Consider the following 25,403-nt stretch of genomic DNA (forward strand, 5'->3'; position numbering starts at 1 on the left):
ATAATTGGATTTATAGCGCTGCAGGTCTTTAAATGGAAGGATTAGACACGTTGCAAACGTGCAATGTCATGATTCAACACCCAGCATTTTGATCTTTACACTAGTGGCTACGGCAAAGAAACTTTGTAATCACTTTGTAAGTCTGTCCCAGTACTCTTACTTTAGAATCTATTACGTTAATGTCTAATCTGATTTATGGAGCTTCTTTTTTGAGGATCAGTTTTTAGTATCTTAATTTCTATGTGTGTGAAAAACTTAACTTATGCGTTATTAAATAATACTTGTTGGGCAATCATATGTACTAACTCACCCATTTCGAACTGACTTAACATTGCCAACAGAGTAAAGGCAGAAGAGAGGTAGCTATACTCACAGCACCCTGAGGTCCTTGCAGGCATTGAGGTCTGGAATTCTGGTCAGCTTGTTCGATCTCACATCCCTGAAACACACAAACCCATCTATATGAAATTTTTCGTTTACTCATATCTGTAGTGATCAGTTAACCAATATGAAAATTGAGATTATTAACGTAAAGTTTGCTACTTATATGCCATAACATATGGTAAGTTCGTTTAGGGGAGCCAGCTTTGGCTTTCCTGAGCTAGTACATGGCGTTGCATCTTTTCTGTCCACTCTTTCCTTTTGTCAATGAGTGACATAAAATCTGTGAAAGAGCCAGCGATCGTAATGGGACTGGAAAATGTAATACTCCATCTTGGTGGCATTTTTATTGTATTAACTTCACAATTTTACACATTTCGGTTTTAATCCGTCTTCAAAATCTGTCAGATGAAAAGACGCAAAGGAGAAGTGGTTATTTTACAGAGCACAGATAGAGTACTATGGGCTAGTGCTACTATTTACTGAAATAGGTTGCCTTATACCAAGTAATGTGGAAGTTAGATAGTGTTAATGCAAAAATGTTTTCGGAAATAGCATCTGAAAAATTTAGTGTTCCAGAAATTTTCTATAAAAAAAGTGAATCCCATAAACTTAATAGAATTTGCTGTGGACTGGTGTGACGGTGGAACCAGTTAAACATATAACACAATACCATAAAAACGGGCTTACGTCTTTTTTAAAGTATGTAATCGCTAAATTTAAGTAAAACTGTAATGATGGAACATGATTATGTATTCATTATTACAATATACAGCAAAGGCTTTCGACAGAAAGCGACTGCATGCTTAAGATCAAAGATTAAAACTTCTATATGCCCTACTCTAAGTCTTATATGCGCTAATTTCACCTAACGGTCACATTTTGTTTTACTGAAGATGCTTTAAAGTCATCATACAGTAAAAAACCGCGTAGCATTACACAGCCTTCGCTTACGAAAAGGAAGAACTAACTAGTAGTTTCCCACGTCGCTATTATTCTTCTTCAGGTAGAAAGAGTAGCGACGAATAAGCATCACAGACAGTTTGGGAATAACGAAGAAAATGCACTTAAATAACGTGACGGAACTATATATACGGTGGTTTCCCGTGTAATGGGGTCGTTCAATTTATTTACTGGCTGTACAAACACCGATGCAAGGTTTCAGACGAATGACTGTATTTGCTGCATAATCTACGCTCGTAACTTTTCTATCTACCGAGATACTACAGAAAGTACAACTTTCTTACGAAGGTAACCGTTAAAATGCAACCTTTAGCTCACAACAGTCTCATTTCCTTGTTACAAAGTTCGGTAGATAAATTCGCAATTTACCTGTTATCATTACTATCAAAATACTTACAATATCCCAAAATGATACGCTCTTTGTACTACGATATTTTCACGTTCACACAATTTCTTTTAGATTTTATAGCACAGAAAAGCTTATTTATTATTGTAGTTATTGCAGTTTTCTTAGTGTCCGTATTTATCTCCAATATTCTTAATATTTCCCCAAGTCTAATAACGAACCTGTCCGTCTTGTTTATGATCGGTTTGCAGACCTGAGCCCTATTTAGTTTGGGCGGGGGGGGGGGGGGGGGGGGGGGGTTGCATTTTTATCTAATTTTTAACTGCTGAAATTCAAGTGAGTGACTCAATTGTTTAATTTAGCAGATAGTATTTTGTACGATCATGTAATACTACACTAATTATATCACTTACCAACAGTATCCCTCACCCCGCCATAACGTCATTGTGACAATTAACAATGCTATGTCTTTTAAAATTTCTGTCATTTATTTTACAGATTTACTTCATCAAGTTCTTGAAGGGTATGTGACTGAAAATCAAATAACTCCGAACAAGATTTCCGGTAGACATGCCACGTGACAAATGCTCTTTGCCTGAATAGCTGTACTTAAAATCATAGGTCAATACTGAATAAGATCGAAGGTCAAACAATCTGTTTGATTCCAGCTTCAAAACGGAAATAAAAATAAAACAAGCGTTTTAGTCTTTGAAATGTCAGGAGCCTTATGCTAAAGGACACACAGTACGTAGTACAGTGTTTTAAAAGAGCGTAGTGCAGGGGATGGTCGGCTACTATCAGACACGTAAGCTTTTTCGAAATTATTTTTTTTTGAAAATTATACTGGAAAATACACTAAACAATACCATCATATGTTACTTAACAGAAGCATAAATCATACTGACACAAGAATGCACGTTCGTTGACTTTTCGATTGTCTTTTTTCCGCCCTTTGCATTTCAGCCGCAGAAATTTTTCGTGGGTTGCATCGAACGTGAAACTACAATGTGTAAAAAAGCCATTTTTGTTGCAAAAAGATTTAATTGGATCTCAAATCCATATAAACCCCGTCCGTTCACCTTCTATGTCAAAACCTCTGTCAACTTGTTCCTTGGTGAGACCTGTTGCTCGCTGCAAACCAGTGGATTCATTTGTCCATATGTTTTCTTCTGATCTTAGTAATAGTCTTAACGTGGCAAAATGAAAATTGGGTAAAGGACTCATGCTTCATTTTCAGTTCGTCTGCATAGATTTACAACAGATTTAAGCAACCATCATTACGAAAATGTGTAAGCTAGCTATCGAAGTTTTTAGCATGATGGCACAATACCGTTACCTGTTTATCAGTAATGCACTCGCAGTAAACGTTATTACATCTTGAAACAGGTTTCATTCTCTCCGTATTCTTATCCTGTAACGCTTTTTAGTCTATTAACTTATTTACGGTGTATTTCTCATTCGCTTACTAGACTGCCATTTCAAGTTATTTCATCCCATTTATGCCCTGACTTCTCAATTTTTGCCTGTTAAACGAAAAAAACGCAAAGTTTAAGGATATAAGCTATCTGTTTTAACCCGACATCTCTTCATCCGATACATCCCGAACGTATCGATGTGATCGTTTAAGATTTCCATTGTTAATACTTGGGCTACATATTGCCACAGCCTACAATATATAGTAACGGATATACCTAATCATGCAGTTAAAATTAATATTTACTTTCAAACAAAGCAATACACTAGAAAGTTAAGTTCATGCAGTGAAAAGTTCGCTAGGAACAGATACTTTGTTGCCACTCCGAAACACACTGTTGTTTCGGCTCAAACTCTGGTGAACCATAGTTCATAGTGCAGTTCCACCACAGTGTTGTCAATAGCGCAACAGTCCAGAAACGTCTCTTGTCCGATATAATACGCTGACCTACACTACTCGACTTTCTCTTACACGTAATAAAGCACATCAAGGATACGAACAGTAATGTAATAATAGCAAATGTGCAGTAAAAGTTCGCTCAGTGATTGAGGCAATAAACACGACTTTTTGAGTCAAAATACCCCGTCACAAAATGCCTGTTTGCAGAAAATGTAAAGAGGGGCACTCTTTCTGAAATTGCTCGGGGTATCTATAGCAGAGGTTGAGCGTCTCGTTATTCGTGGGAAATACCTGAGCTCGACATCTATAACCGAATAAAAAAGATTTTAAAATAAGTAGGTGCATCACTTCTGACACAGGACAAGGTCGTTTCACAGCGTTTGTGCACAGTCATTGTTTGAAGGTTCAAGAATCTACACTACTGGCCATTGAAATTGCTACACCACGAAGATGACGTGCTACAGACGCGAAATTTAACCGACAGGAATAAGATGCTGTGATATGCAAATGATTAGCTTTTCAGAGCATTCACACAAGGTTGGCGTTGGCGCCGGTGGCGACACCTACAACGTGCTGACATGAGGAAAGTTTCCAACCCATTTCTCATACCCAAACAGCAGTTGACCAGCGTTGCCTGGTGAAACGTTGTAGTGATGCCTTGTGTAAGGTGAAGAAATGTGTACCATCACGTTTCCGACTTTGATAAAGGTCGGATTGTAGCCTTTCGCGATTGCGGTTTATCGTATCGCGACATTGGTGCTCGCGTTGGTCGAGATCCAATGACTGTTAGCAGAATATGGAATCGGTGGGTTCAGGAGGCTAATACGGAACGCCGTGCTGGATCCCAGCGGCCTCGTATCACTAGCAGTTGAGATGACAGGCATCTTATCCGCATGGCTGTAAAGGATCCTGCAGCCACGTCTCGATCCCTGAGTCAATAGAGGGGGAGGTTTGCAAGACAACAACCATCTGCACGAACATTTCGACGACGTTTTGCAGCAGCATGGAATAACAGCTCGGAGACCATGGCTGCGGTTACCCTTGACGCTGGATCACAGACAGGAGCTCCTGCGATGGTGTACTCAACGATGAATCTTGGTACACGAATGGCAAAACGTCATTTTTTCGGATGAATCCAGGAGCTGTTTACAGCATCATGATGTTCGCATCCGTGTTTGACGACATCGCGAAGAACGCCATACTGGCGTAGCACCCGGCGTGATGGTATGCGGTGTCATTGGTTACGCGTCTCTGTCACCTCTTGTTCGCATTGACGGCACTTTGAACAGTGGACGTTACATTTCAGATGTGTTACGACCCGTGGCTCTACCCTTCATTCGATCCCTGCGAAACCCTACATTTCAGCAGGATAATGCACGACCGCATGTTGCAGGTCCTGTACGGGCCTTTCTGGATACAGAAAATGGTCGACTGCTTCCACGGCCAGCACATTCTCCAGCTCTCTCACCAACTGAAAACGTCTGGCCAATGGTGTCCGAGCAACTGGCTCGTCATACACTCCATCGATCTGTACAAAAAAAGTAACGTAAAGTACAGGGTGATTCAAAAAGAATACCACAACTTTGAAAATGTGTATTTAATGAAAGAAACATAATATAACCCTCTGTTATACATCATTACAAAGAGTATTTAAAAAGGTTTTTTTTTCACTCAAAAACAAGTTCAGAGATGTTCAATATGGCCCCCTCCAGACACCCGAGCAATATCAACCCGATACTCCAACTCGTTCCACACTCTCTGTAGCATATCAGGCGTAACAGTTTGGATAGCTGCTGTTATTTCTCGTTTCAAATCATCAATGGTGGCTGGGAGAGGTGGGCGAAACACCATATCCTTAACATACCCCCATAAGAAAAAATTGCAGGGGGTAAGATCAGGGCTTCTTGGAGGCCAGTGATGAAGTGCTCTGTCACGGGCTGCCTGGCGGCCGATCCATCGCCTCGGGTAGTTGACGTTCAGGTAGTTACGGACAGATAAGTGCCAATGTGGTGGCGCTCCATCCTGCTGAAATACGAATTGTTGTGCTTCTTGTTCGAGCTGAGGGAACAGCCAATTCTCTAACATCTCCAGATACTGTAGTCCAGAAAAAGGGACCAAAAACTTTATTGGCTGAAATGGCACAGAAAACGTTCACTTTAGGCGAGTCACGTTCATACTGAGTTGTTTCCCGAGGATTCTCAGTGCCCCATATACAGACATTGTGACGGTTGACTTTCCCGTTAGTGTGGAAAGTTGCTTCATCACTAAACACAATCTTTGAAACGAAAGATACATCTGTTTACATTTGAGCAAGGATAAAATCACAGAAATCGATTCTTTTAATCTCATCAGCTGCAGGCAGTGCTTGAACCAATTTCAGACGATAAGGTTTCATAACTAACCTTTTTCGTAGGACTCTCCATACAGTTGATTGTGGAATTTTCAGCTCTCTGCTAGCCCTTCGAGTCGATTTTCCTGGGCTGCGAACAAATGCTTGCTGGATGCGTGCTACATTTTCATCACTCGTTCTCGGCCGTCCAGAACTTTTCCCTTTGCACAAACACCCATTCTTTGTAAACTGTTTATACCAACGTTTAATACACCACCTATCAGGAGGTTTAACACCATACTTCGTTCGAAATGCACGCTGAACAACTGTCGTCGATTCACTTCTGCCGTACTCAATAACACAAAAAGCTTTCTGTTGAGCGGTCGCCATCTTAGCATCAACTGACGCTGACGCCTAGTCAACAGCGCCTCAAGCGAATAAATGTACAACTAAATGAAACTTTATAGCTCCCTCAATTCGCCGACAGATAGTGCTTAGCTCTGCCTTTTGTCGTTGCAGAGTTTTAAATTCCTAAAGTTGTGGTATTCTTTTTGAATCACCCTGTATTTCCAACCATCCAAAGTGTTATGGGCTATGTCACATTCTAATGCATACACTCACGACACACTCCGGTGCGAAAGGTGTTCGTTTGACAGCTTGAGCGACATTAGCGGTTCAAGCGGTTAGGAAGCAGAGAGTCACATACGTCGTAAGCATAATTTCGCTTTTAATTTTCTACTTAATTAACGAAATATATCTTATATTTTAGTAATCCTGATGTTAGTAAATTACCAAGAGACATGAATTATCATCAAATACGTATAAAAACAGAAGAATCACACTGATTCAATGACATATACTATAACTTATTCATGGAGAATAAGAATATGAGCATATTTACATCTTACTCCGCCAAAAGTAAGAGGAAATAAATACACATTTCATGCGTGAGAAGTATATGTTTCTGCTATTGTCTGTTTTTATTATCATAGTCACCTTACTCAACAATTAAAAACTTTTTATGGAGTCTAATGATACATTCATTCTTACATTCAACTCGGCTTTCTATAATACAGATTATTTTTGTAAATGTAACTACTTTTGCTTCAAATGCTAATTTGCTGAAGATTCTCGCCGTTTGTTGCCCACATTTAGCGACAACTGTGGAATTGATTTCTTCGGTGTTGGGAAACAGTTTTACTGCCTCTGACGATTTATTATCACGTCAAGTTCCAAAATATGTGTATACCATACTACAGTCATAGTCCTTGTGACTGACTATAGTGTACACATATTTTGGAACTTTTCATTGACCTTGATCTTTGACCTTGTTCAGCCGGCCGCTGTGGACGAGCGATTCTAGGTGCTTGAGTCCGGAACCGCGCTGCTGCTACGGTAGCAGGTTCGAATCCTACCTCGGGCATGGATGTCTATGATGTCCTTAGGTTAATTAGGTATACGTAGTTCTAACAAGGGAACCTCCCCATCGCACCCCCCTCAGATTTAGTTATAAATTGACACAGTGGATAGGCCTTTAAAAACTGAACACAGATCAATCGAAAAAACAGGAAGAAGTTGTGTGGAACTATGAAAAAGTAAGCAAAATATACAAACTGAGTAGTCCAAGTGTAAGATATGCAACATCAAGGACTATGTAAGCTGAAGAGCGCCGTGGTCTCGTGGTTAGAGTGATCAACTGCGGAACGAGACGTCCTTGGTTCGAGTCCTCCTTCGAATAAAAATTTTACTTACTTTATTTTCGCAAAGTTACGATCTGACCGTTCATTCATTGACGTCTCTGTTCACTGTAATAAGTTTAGTGTCTGTGTTTTGCGACCGCACCGCAAAACCGTGCGATTAGTAGACGAAAGGACGTGCCTCTCCAATAGGAACCGAAAACATTTGATCGCAAATTCATAGGTCAACCAATTCCTCCACAGGAAAACACGACTGAAATATTCTATACGCCACTGGTGACGGCATGTGCGTCACATTGCAGGAATATGTTGTCGACCCACCTAACTTGCACACTTGGCGAATGGGTAAAAAGATTCTTCTACCTTGCCCGATTTAGGTTTTCTTGTGGATGTGATAATCACTCCCAAAAAAGTGATGAAAACATAAGAGTTTGTCACATAAATGGCAACAAATGAATGCAACAGTTTCACAGTCGCACAGTTTTCCCTGTGCTCTGTCAAAACATACGTTTTTAACGTTTTCAAGTTTTTCCGTGTGTAGACCGTCAAATCCTGCATGTGTCCAAGCAAATCTGAACATGTCCTGGAATTTTGGAGAGCGAAGTTGATCATTTCTGAGTGCATGAACTTTGATAATTGTCTGAAAATAAAAAATTAAAACTTTTCACTCGAGGGAGGATTGAACCAGGGACCTTCCGGTCCGTAGCTGTTCACGGTGGCCACGGGACCACGGTGCTCCTCAGTGTACACGTACCTTGATGTGGCTTATCTTGCACACGGACTACTCAGTTTGTATATTTTGCTTATTCTTTTCATAGTTCCATACAATTTCTTCCTGTTTTCTCGATTGATCTGTGTTCAGTTTTACATGGCCTATCCCTGTGCCAACTTATAACTAAATCTGAGGGGGGTGCGATGAGGAGGTTCCCTTGTAAGTCTCGGGGACTGATATTAAGTCCCATAGTGCTTAGAGCCATTTGAACCATTTTCACTACAACGACATCACGCACTGTCTGCATCATCTATGGTGTAAGCTACGGAGCAGGGTAGTGCAGTGGGTAACACACTGACCTTGCATTCGCGAGGACGACTGTTCAAACCCGCGTCCGGCCATCCTGATGTAGATTTTCCTTGATTTCTCTCAATCAATTAAGTAAAATGCCGGTATGGTTCTTCGAAAGGTCACAGCCGCTTTCCTACTCCATCCTTCCTTAATCCGAGCACGTGCTCCATCCCCAATGACCTATTTGTCGACGTGAAATTGAACACTAATCATCACCCCCTCCTCCTCCTCCTCCCACGCCTCCTCCATACAGTATGATGTGAGCCTGTAGATAACCCAAAAGGAAACATGTCTGTGATAACTGCTGGTATTTCAAAACACAAGTACGCATTCAAAAAGTGTTATACAACACAGTATTAGAATACTGTATAGACTGCTACCTGTCGTGTTACAACCTAGTGAAACAACAGCGTTTCTTAGTTGTGGCAAGGCGTCGCCTGAATGATGCCGGTCACGTGTGCTGCGGGTTGCCTCCTCGTTTCCTGGAAGGAGCGGCACAGCTCGAGTTCGGGCCATTCAATTAGCGGCGTTATCGGGTATCCTCGCCCAGAACATAAAAGACTCGCCGTCCAGCGAGAACCGTGCGCTCGTTACGCGTGGAAGTGCTACCAGCGGTGGCTGTTCAGCAGACAAATATTGCTCTCCTCCCGCTTCTGTGGCGAACAGAACGCTGAAATGATATTGTGGACTGTGCAAAGAGTTGTTCCACTTACTAAACCCGGTCACGTCCTTTATTTTTTGCAGTTAGAAGGTAGGGTTCCAAATTCTGGCGCTATGGGAAACGCTACGCGAAAATTCTACCATACATCTAATAGTATTAAGCGATAAATGTTCCTGTTAATTTTTGTACAATAAGGAACCACAGTATTTGTACACGTTCAACGATGTTATGACAGGACAACCTTCACTGAAATTTTTATTTCTCAGAACGTAGTGCATGAAATGACTTGTACGGATCCTCTCTGTTGACTTCGCGAGGATCATTAGCGTTGGGAAATTACTTCACTTTAAGTGCGTTTTACATAATTGTTAACTGGAGGAAGAAATTTCTATGAATATACGTTTTAAGCACAGTGTTTCATGGAAGTGGACCATGAACTGAGGAAAACCGGAAAAGAACATAATCGAAGCATTTTAGATGTAGTGATAAAAAGATGCTGAAAATTAGGTGAACTGGTAACAAATGAGGAGGTTCTCCGGAGAATCAGTTAGGAGAAGGACGTGTGGAAAACATGGACGTGAAGGAATAACGTCACTGGTACATGAGGCATCTAACTCTACAGAGTGTACGGGAAGAAAGAGATTGATCAACAAAGTAACTGACGTCGCATGGTCCAAGTGCTAATCTGAAATGAAGGAGTTGGCATAAGATTGGTATTCATGGTGGGCCGCATCATAAGACTAACAATAAAAAGACGTAGATGGAGTTCTACGAAAAGATACTCAAAGGACAGCTAGAGCTCGAATGTGTTACAAATTTCTGACGAACATCTGAATGCGAAAGACAAGTTATCTAGGGTAAAACCTCCACTCCGAACACGCTTGTAGTACATCTGTCCGGACCGTTGTTTTAAGCAGTTCTTTTTTTCTGGTGAATTAGATAGTGATTCTTTATGTCAAGAAAAAAAAAATATATACACACACTAACCGAAGTTTAGCAACACCTCAATTTCGTGAGTTAAGGACCCTGTACAGAAAATTGGAATAAAGATCGACATAAATATCGTTTCCGCCCTTTTTATTGCTCATGAAAACCATACATTGCATGTTGTACCACCATACAACGAGACCTTCAGAGGTAGTGGTCCAGATTGCTCGACACACCGGTACCTCTTAATACCCAGTAGCACGTCCTCTTGCATTGATGCATGCCTGTATTCGTCGTGGCATACTATCCACAAGTTCATCAAGGCACTGTTGGTGCAGATCGTCCCACTCCTCAACGGCGATTCGGCGTAGATCCCTCAGAGTGTTTGGTGGGTCACGTCGTCCATAAATATTCCTTTCGATAGGATGCTGGCTACTCTAGTTGAGCGGCGTCGTTGCCCTGAAGGAAGTCTTTCACAAGATGTGCACGATGGGGACGCGAATTGTCGTCCAGGAAGGCGAATGCCTCGGAAATATGTTGACGGCATGGTTGCACTATCGATCTGAGGATGGCGCTCACGTATCGTACAGTCGTTACGGTGCCTTCCAAGACCACCAGCGGCGGACATAGGCTCCACATAATGCCTCCCCAAAACAGCAGAGAACCTCCACCTTGCTGCACTCGCTGGACAATGTGTCTAAGGCGTTCAACTTGACCTGGTTGCCTCCAAACACGTCTCCGACGATTGTTTGGTTGATGGCATATGCGACACTCATCGGTGAAGAGAACGTCATGCCAATCCTGAGCGGTCCATTCGGCATGTTCCTGGGCCCATCTGTACCACGCTGCATGGTGTCGTGGTTGCAAAAATGGACCTCGCCATGGACGTCGGGAGAGAAGTTGCGCATCATGCAGCCTACTGCGCACGGTTTGAGTCGTAACACGACGTCCTGTGGCTGCACGAAAAGCATTATTCAACACGGTGCCGTTTCTGCCAGAGTTCCTCCGAGCCATAATCCGTAGGTAGCTGTCATCTTGTGCAGTAGTAGCCCTTGGGCGGCCTGAGCGAGGCATGTCATCGGCAGTTGCTGTCTCTCTGTATCTCCTCCATGTCCGAACAACATCGCTTTGTTTCACTCCGAGACGCCTGAATACTTCCCTTATTGAGAACCGTTCCTGACACAAAGTAACGATGTGGAAGCGATCGAACAGCGGTACTGATTGTCTAGGCATTGTTTAACGGCAGACTACAGGAGACATGTACCTCCTTCCTGGTGGAATGACTGGAACTGATCAGCCGTCGGGCCCCCTCCGTCTAATAGGCGCTGCTCATGCATGGTTGTTTACATCTTTGGGCGCGTTTAGCGACATCTCTGAACAGTCAAGGGGACTGTGTGATACAATATCCACAGTCAACGTCCTTCTTCAGGAGTTCTGAGAACCGGGTTGATGCAAAACTTTTTTTGATGTGTGTATATAAGCACGTTGTTTTTGTTGTTACTGCTGTTGTTGCTGTTGTCTTCAATCCGCTGATTGGTTTCATGAAGCTCTCCAAATTAATCTAAACTGCGCAAGTCCCTTAATCACAGTAATACTACTGGAACGTCCGTGAAGTGTAGGTTTCAGGGTTTAAGCATTGCCATTGTTTTTTATAACAACACACGTCTTTTATAGCGTGTTTCCTGTCCAACTGATGACATCTAATCTGTAAATGCAGCGATATATATGCAATTAATTTGTTTTTGTGTGCTATTTATTTGTATCGCATACTTAATAAATGAATATTTATTTGTTTTTCTTGTGGAACACACGATGGATGCAACAAGCTAGCGACAGGATTTTCACTATTGCAGACATACGAGAGTCTGGTGTCGAAAGGAACAGAGGTCAGTTGTAACATTTCAAATTTGCCTGTATATGTCGTTGGTAGAATTTCCCAAACCCGGCAATAGGCGTCAGTTGTGTTCCATAAGGAATGTAGCAAAATTCGTAGTTAATCCTTGTGAGCTCATTGTATAAGAGAACAGAACGTGCTTTTACTGCGTTGAAGTAAAAATAATTTTTTTTTTTACAGATTTGAAGATAACATATTTTATTTTACGTAATACGTGGAATTTTATGTTAGTAATCGTAGTTTCATTTCGCGTAGGACTTAATTTATAATTACTCGTGTGGCCGGAGCTACTCAGTTTTAACCTTAATACGTTATGATTTAGTCACGTCATTTGGGACCTTTTTATTACAATGTATCACCAGTGAATACGAGTAGCTGCTTTTGCCCGTTCCTAAAAAGTCGAGATTCGATGAATAGGACTTACGAGATGTATTTATCAAATTGGTCTGATTAACAACTTCTATAGTGTGGCGAGGAATCCTAAGACTACAACAGAGAGGAAGTAGCTGCCACAGGAAACTGTGGAAGGTGCTGCCGCAGAAGTTTTAAATTCCAGAAAATCAAAGAGGAAGGTGGCGAGAGTAACTGGTATATATCAGACGGCACAGCAAAGATTTTCTCATAAAATGCGGAAAAACGAAATTCTAAAAGCTTGCTACAATCAACACAGAAGCGCATTCAATGCCGAGCAGGATTAGAAACTTGCAGAAAACATCAAACATTCTGCCGATCTGTATTATGGCTCGTCCGCAAGTGATACTGGATATAACTTACTAAGTGCTCTCAATCTCAAATACTGGATAAAAATAGGCCTGCGTAATTTGGGCACCGTGATTTACGCTGCGTAACGTAAATACTTGTTTTACTTCGCTAAGCCTTTAATGTAAGACTATGCCTCGGAATTAGTAGATTGTGATAATATTTCACATTTTTGAAATCGGTCAGTAACTATACGAAATACTGAAACTCACATTCTCGTTACCCCTGGAAGCCTTTCTATAGGCAACCTGTCAGTGGGCTTTGGTAACTGTACGCCCTTTTTAGCCATTTAGCAACATACAGGGTGCAAGCGATAACTGTTTACGACTTACTACTGAGGTACAGGGGACGTCGAGACAAACCCGGAAACTACCTAAAATTGCCCTATACAATCCACCTAGGCTACGGCGCATGTGCACTGCATGAGGTTTTAAACATACGATACCCGCTTAGTAGGTCTTACTTGTTTGAAGATAATTTCTTTTTCTAGGTAAAATCTTTCTTGAATGTTGAACACACCTTGTCCTTGCTCTTATAAATGGTAAAATTGTCTTCTCTGTGTAAATTTTACCTCAAAATTTTGTGGATTTCAACAGTGTACAATTAATTCATTTGTTTCTCTGGCATTTTTATGAGACTACAGTACTTGTAAGGGTTAAATTTAGATAGAATTGTAAACGTAATTAGTTTTCGCATAACGTTTCGAAGAGACCCTTTTCTCACATTACCTGCACAGGATAATTTAAGTTACTTATGTTAACGAAATAAAGACATTTCAAAAGTTGATCGACTAAGTGAGTGGCGAAATAGGGCGAGAATGATTTTAAAATGTCGCTCAGCGTGCATGTGCTTTAGCGTAGGTTCATTTTGTATACCAACTTGACATTGTTTCTCAGCTTCATAGACCGTAAGTGTCGTGTATCAAATTCTTCGTGTCGACTTCCCCTACATCACTGTGGTACGTTATAAACAGTTATCGTCTACACCCTGTACATAGATGAACGAACCCAGCATTATGAGGAAGAACTGGGCCTTTTTGCACACGGGAACATTATTTCCTGCCGCACGTTATATCAGTATCATCCATTCACTAACCTACTCCTTTCTCATGTCAGTATAAGAAAAATCTGTGTTTGTGAACCTCCGTTCTGTTCTCTTACTCTCATGATATACTGTGGAATAAATGCTATTATCGATCTACGTCTAGTACTGATGGTCTATACCTTCGCAACGGGATTTCGGGAGAATGATGTCACTTGCCCGCGAACAATTTTTTTTTTGTTTTTTTTTTTTTTCATCAGTCTACTGACTGGTTTGATACGGCCCGCCACGAATTCCTTTCCTGTGCTAACCTCTTCATCTCAGAGTAGCACTTGCAACCTACGTCCTCAATTATTTGCTTGACATATTCCAATCTCTGTCTTCCTCTACAGCTTTTGCCCTCTACAGCTCCCTCTAGTACCACGGAAGTCATTCCCTCACGTCTTAGTAGATGTCCTATCATCCTGTCCCTTCTCCTTATCAATGTTTTTCACATATTCCTTTCCTCTCCGATTCTGTGTAGAACCTCCTCATTCCTTACCTTATCAGTCCACCTAATTTTCAACATTCGTCTGTAGCACCACATCTCTAATGCTTCGATTCTCTTCTGTTCCGGTTTTCCCACAGTCCATGTTTCACTACCATACAATGCTGTACTCCAGACGTAAATCCTCAGAAATTTCTTCCTCAAATTAAGGCCGGTATTTGATATTAGTAGACTTCTCTTGGCCAGAAATGCCTTTTTTGCCATAGCGAGTCTGCTTTTGATGTCCTCCTAGCTCCGTCCGTCATTGGTTATTTTACTGCCTAGGTAGCAGAATTCCTTAACTTCATTGACTTCGTGACCATCAGTCCTGATGTTAATTTTCTCACTGTTCTCATTTCTACTACTTCTCATTACCTTCGTCTTTCTGCGATTTACTCTCAGACCATACTGTGTACTCATTAGACTGTTCATTCCGTTCAGCAGATCATTTAATTCTTCTTCACTTTCACTCAGGATAGCAATGTCATCAGCGAATCGTACATCTGATATCCTTTCACCTTGTATTTTTATTCCACTCCTGAACCTTTCTTTTACTTCCATCATTGCTTTCTCGGTGTACAGATTCAAGAGTAGGGGCGAAAGGCTACAGCCTTGTCTTACACCCTTCTTAATATTCGAGCACTTCGTTCCTGATCGTCCACTCTTATTATTCCCTCTTGGTTGTTGTACATATTGTATATGACCCGTCTCTCCCTATAGCTTACCCCTACTTTTTTCAGAATCTCGAACAGCTTGCACCATTTTATATTGTCGAACGCTTTTTCCAGGTCGACAAATCCTATGAAAGTGTCTCGATTTTTCTTTAGCCTTGCTTCCATTATTAGCTGTAACGTCAGAATTGCCTCTCTCGTCCTTTTACTTTTCCTAAAGCCAAACTGATCGTCACCTAGCGCATTCTCAATTTTCTTTTCCATTCTTCTGTATATTATTCTTGTAAGCAGCTTCGATGCATGAGCTGTTATGCTGATTGTGCGATAGTTCTCGCACTTGTCAGCTCTTGCCATCTTCGGAATTGTGTGGATGATGCTTTTCCGAAAGTCAGATGGTATGTCGCCACACTCATATATTCTACACACCAACGTGAATAGTCGTTTTGTTGCCACTTCCCCCAATGATTTTAGAAATTCTGATGGAATGTTATCTATCCCTTCTCCCGTAAGTCCGCCAAAGCTCTTTTAAATTCCGATTCTAATACTGGATCCCCTATCTCTTCTAAATCGACTCCCATTCCTTCTCCTATCACATCAGACAAATCTTCACCCTCGTGGGAAACACAACTAAATTATAAAAGAACCGATTGGGAACGCCTAGCGAGGGAGTGTGACATTCCTCCATTACCGGAAGACGACATGCACTTAGACATGGACGTAGATCAGAGGGCGGGGGAACTGGTGAACGCAGTGACAAGAGCGGTGAGGGCAGCCGTACCTACTAGGAGGAGGGCCATGGCGGCCTCACCGTCACCATGGTCTGCCGAACTAAGTGAACTGCGTCAGTCTGTCAGAAGGCTGAGGAGGTACTATCAGCGCAGTGTCGTCTGGCAGGAACGACAAAGGTGGCAGCTGCTGTACAGGCAGGAAAAGCGAAAGTTCCAAAAGGAACTACGGGAAGTCAGAATGAGAAGCTGGGAAAACTTCGTGCTCAACCAGCTAGTCACGGACCCATGGGGACTCCCTTATAAGCTAGTTAGAGAAAAAATCCGCTCTCCTCTGGAATTATCCACAGTCAGGTACGGGGATAGGATGACGGAGTCCTGGCAGGAGACTGCGGGGGTCCTCCTCCACTCCCTGCTGCCTGACGACAATGCGGATGGGGAAACAGAGAGGCAGCAGCAACTCAGAGATCAAGACCGAGAAATATACACCAATGAGACGGCGGTCTACCCCTTCTCAGAAGAGGAGGTAGCAACCCACATAAGATCTCTGCAAAGAGGAAAAGCACCTAGGCCAGACGGCATTGTGGCGGAGGTGGTGCAGTTTCTGGCGCCCCAGGTGACTGCACCACTAACACATCTGTACAATGAATGCCTCAGACAGCGTAAGTTCCCTAAGTTATGGAAAATGGCACATGTAGTCATCATAAAGAAAGGACCAGACAAGGATCCCGCAGAAACGAAATCCTACAGGCCGATTTGCCTGCTGGATATATTTGGCAAATTATTGGAAAAAATTGCTGGCTGACAGACTGACAGCACACCGGGTGTTGTGCGGGATGAGTGACAGGCAGTTCGGGTTCAGGCCGGGGCGGTCGGCATCTGATCTGATGCAATCGCCCTGGCGGCCGAGGTCTGTGGCTCGACCCTGCACAAATACGTGGTTGGCATCATGGTTGATATCAGTGGCGCCTTCGACAACCTGTGGTGGCCTTCGCTCTTCTCCTGCTTGCGGGAGAAAGAGTGTCCAGGGCCGCTATATGGTTGCCTGAGGAGCTATTGTGAGGATCGGGAGGTCTGGCTATCATCCTCTAGCGAAAGAGCTGGCAAGACAATCACCAAAGGATGTCCCCAAGGCTCCGTCTTAGGACCCCTCTTCTGGGACATCCATATGGAGCCTTTGCTAGATAGCTTACAACAGAGTGAAGAGGTGCTAGAGGTGATAGCCTATGCGGATGACCTCCTCCTGTTGGTTGGCGGCCGCAGCCGCGAAGACATAGAACCAAAGATAGAGACAGCACTAGACAAACTCCAACAGTGGTGCCACGCGACAAAAATGACGATATCGCCCAGCAAATCTACTTACCTCCTGCTAAAAGGACATCTCATTAGAAATCCGACTGTCAGAATAGACGGTTCACCAGTTCTTAGACGACGTGAGACACGCTACTTAGGAGTCATCATTGATGAGAGGTGGAGTTTCGGCAAGCACATTGATACCGTCACCCAGAGAGCCCTTCAGATACTAAACAATCTCATCTCAATAGGTCATAAAAGATTCCACCTTCCGTCACACTTAATTAGACTATACCACAACAGCATCTTAACTTCAGTCGTGGGTTACGGCTCGGGAGTCTGGGCACACAGGCTCACGAGGGTGGTGCCCGCCATGGCAGTGAGAAGGGTCCAGAGAAGCATGCTACTAAGAGCTGTGGGTGCCTACAGAACATCTCCAGGGAGGGCCCTGTTAGTCATAATGGGGCTCTGCCCCCTGGACATCAAAATAAGGGAACAAGCGGCCTGGTACTGGGCCAAAAGGGAAAATTATGAAAAGATTGTAGATATTATGGGTATCAGATTGGGCGAGAAAAGAGATATAAGGATAAGAGGGGAAGAACTTTGGCAGGAGACCTGGGCTGTAGAAGAGGCTGGACGACGAACCTTCCATTTCCTACCTGATGTGAGGGAACGTTTGGGTATGAAGTACTTCGAGCCTACACGAGGTCTGATTCACTTCCTCACTGGCCATGGACCCTACCCGACATACTTATGTCGATTTGGGAAAAGGGCGACACCAGCGTGCGACTGTGGCGATCCGGAGGGTACACCCGAACATGTTGTTTACGAATGCCCTCTCTTCAATGATGTTGCAAATACACTACGAGACAGACTTCCTAACCATGACACGTATCAACTGCTTAGACGTGAGGAAACCTTTCAGACACTAAACACCTTGGCAAACGAGGTATCTCGAAAAGTCTTAACCGAATATTTAAGAGAGATACAGTAAGAGCAAGGAAATAATTATTACCGATTGTGACCTAGTGCCCTGGTCCCATACCGCCTGTGCGTGGACTGCCCAACTCCACCCGAGTTGGAATCCGCCATGTACAGGACTAGGGGGAGCAGGGACCAACCACCGACTATGACACACCGAATATGACGTAGGATAAGTTAGTTTGTAGGAATTAGTTATAGGAAATTAGATTAGGTACTGCAGCGATTAATAACGTCGTGGCCTGCCCAGTGCCAGGGGCATGTTCTTCGGGGTTAGCTCGAAGAACAAGGCATATTAAGTAGGTTTATATTCTTACTGGCACACATGTGACGCTGCAGGAAATACATAAATTCAATTAGTTATAGGAACTAGAACAAACAGTAGATATAGATATTAAATGCCCATTGTTGTTAATGTAACTGTAGCTCACTATTAAATTAAGAAAAAGCTGCACAATTCAATATAAATGTATATTATTTAGGACCCACTAATGAGTTTTAGGTAGTGGGTCAATTTGTATAATTATTATATTTATCAATAAAGATTAAAAAAAAAAAAAATCTTCACCCTCATAGAGGCTTTCAATGTATTCTTTCCATCTATCTGCTCTCTCCTCTGCATTTAACAGTGGAATTCCCGTTGCACTCTTAATGTTACCACCGTCGCTTTTAATGTCACCAAGGGTTGTTTTGACTTTCCTGTATGCTGAGTCTGTCCTTCCGACAATCATATCTTTTTCGATGTCTTCACATTTTTCCTGCAGCCATTTCGTCTTAGCTTCCCTGCACTTCCTATTTATTTCATTCCTCAGCGACTTGTATTTCTGTATTCCTGATTTTCCCGGAACATGTTTGTACTTCCTCCTTTCATCAATCAACTGAAGCATTTCTTCTGTTACCCATGGTTTCTCTGCAGCTACCTTCTTTGTACCTATGTTTTCCTTCCCAACTTCTGTGATGGCCCTTTTTAGAGATGTCCATTCCTCTTCAACTGTACTGCCTACTGCGCTATTCCTTATTGCTGTATCTATAGCGTTAGAGAACTTCAAACGTATCTCGTCATTCCTTAGTACTTCCGTATCCCACTTCTTTGCGTATTCATTCTTCCTGACTAATGTCTTGAACTTCAGCCTACTCTTCATCACTACTATATTGTGATCTGAGTCTATATCTGCTCCTGGGTACGCCTTACAATCCAGTATCTGATTTCGGAATCTCTGTCTGACCATGATGTAATCTAATTGAAATCTTCCCGTATCTCCCGGCCTTTTCCAAGTATACCTCCTCCTCTTGTGATTCTTGAACAGGGTATTCGCTATTACTAGCTGAAACTTGTTACAGAACTCAATTAGTCTTTCTCCTCTTTCATTCCTTGTCCCAAGCCCATATTCTCCTGCAACCTTTTCTCTACTCATTCCCCTACAACTGCGTTCCAGTCGCCCATGACTATTAGATTTTCGTCCCCCTTTACATACTGCATTACCCTTTCAATATCCTCATACACTTTCTCTATCTGTTCATCTTCAGCTTGCGACGTCGGCATGTATACCTGAACTATCGTTGTCGGTGTTGGTCTGTTGTCGATTCTGATTAGAACAACCGGGTCATTGAACAGTTCACAGTAACACACCCTCTGCCCTACCTTCCTATTCACAACGAATCCTACACCTGTTATACCATTTTCTGCTGCTGTTGATATTACCCGATACTCATCTGACCAGAAATCCTTGTCTTCCACTTCACTTCACTGACCCCTACTAAATCTAGATTGAGCCTTTGCATTTCAGATTTTCTTGTTTCCCTACCACGTTCAAGCTTCTGACATTCCACGCCCCGACTCGTAGAACGTTATCCTTTCGTTGATTATTCAATCTTTTTCTCATGGTAACCTCCCCCTTGGCAGTCCCCTCCCGGAGATCCGAATGGGGGACTATTCCGGAATCTTTTGCCAATGGAGAGATCATCATGACACTTCTTCAATTACAGGCCACATGTCCTGTGGATACACGTTACGTGTCTTTAATGCAGTGGTTTTCATTGCCTTCTGCATCCTCATGTCGTTGATCACTGCTGATTCTTCCGCCTTTATGGGCAATTTCCCACCCCTAGGACAAGAGAGTGCCCTGAACCTCTATCCGCTCCTCCGCCCGCTTTGACAAGGCCGTTGGCAGAATGAGGCTGAGTTCTTATGCCGGAAGTCTTCGGCCGCCAATGCTGATTATTTATCAAAATTTAGGCAGTGGCGGGGATCGAACCCGGGACCGAAGACGTTTTGATTATGAATCAAAGACGCTACCCCCTTTATTTTTTTAAATCTCATTTTGTTCGTTTTTTTTGTTCGTTGTATCTGCTCTGGGCGGACGTCGAAAGACACCCGTTTCAGTTCGTAGTTGATCCATTAACTCAGTTTTTTTATTACAGAGGGCACCTAGCCCTCTGACCGAACACGCTGAGCTACCGTGCCGGCTTCCCCTAGACCACGGGTACTTGCGAACAATACCAATGCTCAAAAAATGATGATTACACCGGAATTTGTGCCCAAAACCTTCCATCTGTGTGTTTGTGTGTGTGTGTGTGTGTGTGTGTGTTTGTTAATTCACCTGATTCAGCCAACAGACAGCTCTCTTATCCGTTCGGACTAACATTTGGGCTACGTATGGGACACGTTCTTAGTGTAGATTTTTAGGCCGTATCATAAAGTCCTCGCAGTCATGCTTGAGTTACTGTTGGTTGGGCAGTAATCCATGACTTTGCTTCATGAAACCCTACACGTCAGGTACCTGAAATATTTACGAGAGCATCTGATTTTGAACCTCGGGTATCGCTCAAACAATTCTTCAAATGAAAAATTGAAATAAAGACTCTCAGAGTCAAAATCATGAATTTGAGGAAAATGAGTTTTAAATATACTAGGTAGTTAATGGTCATAATTGCACTATTAATGTGTTTTACTTGAAAGTTAAGCTTAGTATGGATCCAGTTTCCAACGGAAATTACAAACATTGTATTGTAATAGTGTGAAAAACTTACTGAAAGTGGAAATGCAATGAAAAGCCGCAGTTCAATGCTCATGAAAAAGATAGCAAAAGTTCATTCTGCTTTTGAAAAACTGTGTGTAGTCATTATTTGTCAGATACTGCATTATTACAATCAAATCTTTCTCGTTTTATTTACAGATCTGCCTTGTAACATCTAGGGTAGTTAGTTCCATTTTCTTGATGTCTTATATTTTAACATATTTCTCAAAATAGGGGTACCTTCCCAGGCCTCAGTTTCATTTAAGCATTCACTGGCCTAATGTTTGTGTTCGTCTAACTATAGCCACTGAACTTTGGATATGTTTAAACTTGCTGTGTTTATATTATAATCCGCTGCTTTCTTGAAATCTTCATGTTACATGACATTATTTGTCTTGATTGCTGTATCATTTCCTTTACATCTTCTGGAACAATACATTTGGTAACCCAAGCATAAACATTCTGTCCAGTTATGCTGTAGGTTTGCGATCAGTAATGAGACTTAACTCCCTTGTCTGACGAGCTTCTGCAGGAATACATTTATTAGTTAAACTTATGCGTTCACGCCCTCCACTTTTCAGCTTTTTCCTCATTACTGCCACACCACCTTCTCCTTTAATTCGTCGTTTCTTTCCACTCTTACAAACATCTATTTCCCCCGTCATCTTAGCTAACACTGAGGTGTAAGCTAGCGGATCATAGAGCATTTCATACATTAACAGCATTGGTTCTAAAACTGCATGCCATCTGTTGATTGCACTTGGTACTACATTCTCATTCGTGGCAGCTTGTTAGCCTTTTATACGTCATTGTGCTTGGCATGTAAATTCTATTTCAAATAAAACTTCAAAATTTCTTTTTTGGCACTTAGAGCCTGTTTTATTTTAAGTCGTCAATTTCTCACTACAGACTGGTTAGCTTTTTACAACTAATCTAGGAACCATGATGCTTTAATGGACGATGTACCGTGTAGAGTGGTACGTTGTCGGGTTGAGTGTGTGTTAGTGAATCAGCTTTTTGCACAATTCTTAATTATCTACTTCCAATTCTTCATTAACCATAAAGTACATGCGCAAAACCATGGTATTTTCATTTGACAGGGGCGAAGAAAGAGGTACATTTGACATTGAGTCTTGATCGATGTTGCAAATCCACTTTGTTCTACAACATATGTTGCTACAAATGATGTCATTTATAAGCATGAATTGTATCGCCTTGTTTTATCGAAGAAATGCTTGAATTTTGAAGTAGTCCCAGGCATGTAATAGAACAATGAATCTGGAGGCGATGTGAACGGTAGTAGTCGGAGACGCAATGTAGCAGCACGTACGTGAAGGTTCACCTGGCTTATGACTTTATGTGAACTACACTCTTAAGGTAAGCAGACAGCTCTCACCACCACACTCCTTCTTTCCAAATGGAAGGTTATATGTATATCGATTCGGCTGAAAGCGGTCCAATTGTATAGGAGGAGATGTGGAACACATAGACGTACATACACAAATGTTACGATTTTTATAAACATATAGACAAAAAAAGCACAGTAACAAATCGTTTACACGGTTTTGAGACAATACTATACAAACAGTATGGTTTTTAGATAAATCACCCTCAAAATTAGAGCATAGGAAGTGTAACGCACACAGAGGATAGACGGAATCCGTTGCTCTTTGGGCAAAGTATGTAACGTTCTTCACGTTAAATGCGAACTATAATATTTCTGTAGATACTATTTTATATTTACTTGAAGTTACTATCGTAAAAAACATATACCACGCACTATTGATCACTATGAATACGACATACTTCTAGAATGAACTGCTAGATTTTTGTAGTGGAATCCCCCTATGAAACGTAACATTTGTTGCCTTTGTCGCGTGAGTGTCGCATTGCTTCGCGGCGTAATTTCTGTGTTATCTCTAAGTCACAAAACTTATATAATATGGCAGAGGAATGTTCTTTGGTGATTAAGAAATTTCACGAACTCTTACTGAAGATTAACGGGATTTGTGACCGCCTGCAGCCAATCAGTTTGAAGTTTTCTAAGTTTTCCGTGGTTCCCGCGATATCTGGAGTCTTTATTTTGAAAAGGACACGGTCGGTTTCGTTCATTACCTTTTTCCAGCGCTATGCCTGTAATAACAGAGCTGTTCCTTCCTTTACAACATAGATGTATGCCCGATAAAGTAACGGATACTAAAGAATACAGCCAGACCGGAATGGGTGGAACTGCTTCAACGAACACACCGTTGTGATTGCCGATAGGACAAACTTCTCCTCCACCATATTAATTTACAAATCTCTTTATTTCAAATGGAAGAAAAAGTAGGATTTAATGTACCGTCGGATAGAGCTTATTAGATATAAAGCACAAATTCTGGAGAGGGATGATGAAGGAAATGGTGTCCTTTCCAAGGAACCATCACAGCATTTGGTTTAAGCTGCTTAGAGGAAACACGGATACCTAAAACTGGTTAGTCGGATGGACATTTGATCCGCCATCCTCCTGATTAGGAGTCGCTCGGTAGCTCCTTTCCAGTTTTATTACTTTGATGATCGCTATTACGTCTGAATCCTTTCGAACAGTACATAATTTAACACAGGCCCTTAAGTGAGTCTTTGAGGAACAGCGATCATATTGTAAAATGGATATATTAATTACGTAGAACGGAAAATAGAACAGAGGTAGAATATAACTGAATCTGAAATAAGGGCAATCAATTAACTTAGCAAAGCTGTAAAGTTCCGGGGGCCAACAGGAACTCTCGAAAACCTTCCTCTCCTGCCGTTTTTATGTTTCCGACAGCACCATCGTGGGTGACGGAGCGGCATCTCACTTTCCACGCCACAATTCAATTACTTTAAGGAAGTTACGGAAACCATTAATCAAATTTTCCGCTCGAGGTCTTACGCCCACTTTTCATCATCACGAATGTAATGTCTTAAGCATTTCTTCATGCCAGTGTCCCGGCTGGAAGGGCTGAACGGGAACTTAATGTCAGGAAGAAATTAATCTGCAACTCTGCATTTCAAGAATATCGTTATCCATTTTTATACCCACCGGATAGCTGCTTGGCGTTATCACGCCGATATCGGAATAAGAGGAGGCTCGCAGGACTCTTATCGAATCGTCCTGGCGGATTAACGGCGAGAGTTGGTGTATCGGCCAGTCCGGAAGAGGTTTTTATGCGGCTTCCCACATCCATCTAGCTGAATAACGGGATGGTATCCACGTTCTTATGCAGTTACACGGTTCGCAAACATTTCGAGAAAGTTGTCACACTTTCACAGTGATAATACTAGACGCAAACAGATGAGGTACAAATTTTCCGGCTACCCTGTATCAATAACATTACCAAACCGAGATTAAGATGCCAACCCAGAGAAGATATAAGGGACACGAAAATGAAGAAAGAAGAGGACGTTATCTGCTTTTATCTCATATTTAGTTTAGCGAGTAGTGAACATGAAGCACAGCTGGGTGCAAGCACAAAGAAGAAAACAGAAGGATGGAAGGATGGCCTTTTTACCTCTAAGTATTTGAGACTCAAGTCGTTCAAAGAGGTTTTGAAGGCAATATTACGGAAACTTCCTGAGGAGATTTACGGAAGTACCGCAGAACCTAATTCAAGATATAAGTGCGTAGGTTCCCACGACCGGCATCAACTTCAATAAAATCCTTTTGGATGTGAGACACTTCACCATAAAACATTAAAACCACTACGTAGTCGAGGATTCGACAATCTTTGCAGAGGCTTCCTTTATAGTGACTAAACTATCAGTTCAGTTGTCCTGACGTGGCCCGCTGCAGAAACGGTCAAAACGTCGGCTACGTATTTGTTTTATTGTTTAAATAGCCGACAAACGCAGCATTATCCGGGTATTCATTGTGCGCATTTTGTGTTACAAACTAAAACAAAGAAATGAACTGTGTGTGTCGTGTAATATCGAAAAAAATTCATTTCCATACTTTCGTGAAAGGAGCATTCGAATTACGAAACAGTTTCTGAACGCTGGGCGCAGCTGCTTCGCGTGTCTGCAGCGCAATTTTGTAAACGTCTCTATGGCAACGCGTCGAAACAGCTACTGGTTTCGGCTACGGCCGTTTGCGCGTCGTAGTTGAAAGCTATCAAAGGCGCTGCCAGGTGTCAGGGATTTCCTTCATTCAGTTGTAGGTGAGTTTCGGTTGTAAAGAATAAATTTATTAAAACTTCGTGCACAATGCGGAGCTTTTTCACGCGTCTCTGAGTTAATTT

The 25,403-nt window shown here is 42.1% G+C and overlaps 1 protein-coding gene across 1 annotated transcript in view; it reads right to left on the reverse strand.

Moving 5' to 3' along the window:
• Nucleotides 1-25,403, reverse strand: part of LOC126413133 (lutropin-choriogonadotropic hormone receptor-like) — a gene marked incomplete at its 3' end in the record, with an annotated part of 673,520 nt that overhangs the window by 149,104 nt on the left and 499,013 nt on the right. Inside the window, exon 10 of the mRNA XM_050083025.1 lies at nt 374-439. Within this exon, the coding sequence (XP_049938982.1) occupies nt 374-439 (66 nt within the window). The remainder of the gene's footprint in view (nt 1-373; nt 440-25,403) is intronic.

This window comes from Schistocerca serialis, chromosome 7, assembly GCF_023864345.2.
Source record: "Schistocerca serialis cubense isolate TAMUIC-IGC-003099 chromosome 7, iqSchSeri2.2, whole genome shotgun sequence".
Taxonomy (NCBI): Eukaryota; Metazoa; Arthropoda; class Insecta; order Orthoptera; family Acrididae; genus Schistocerca; species Schistocerca serialis.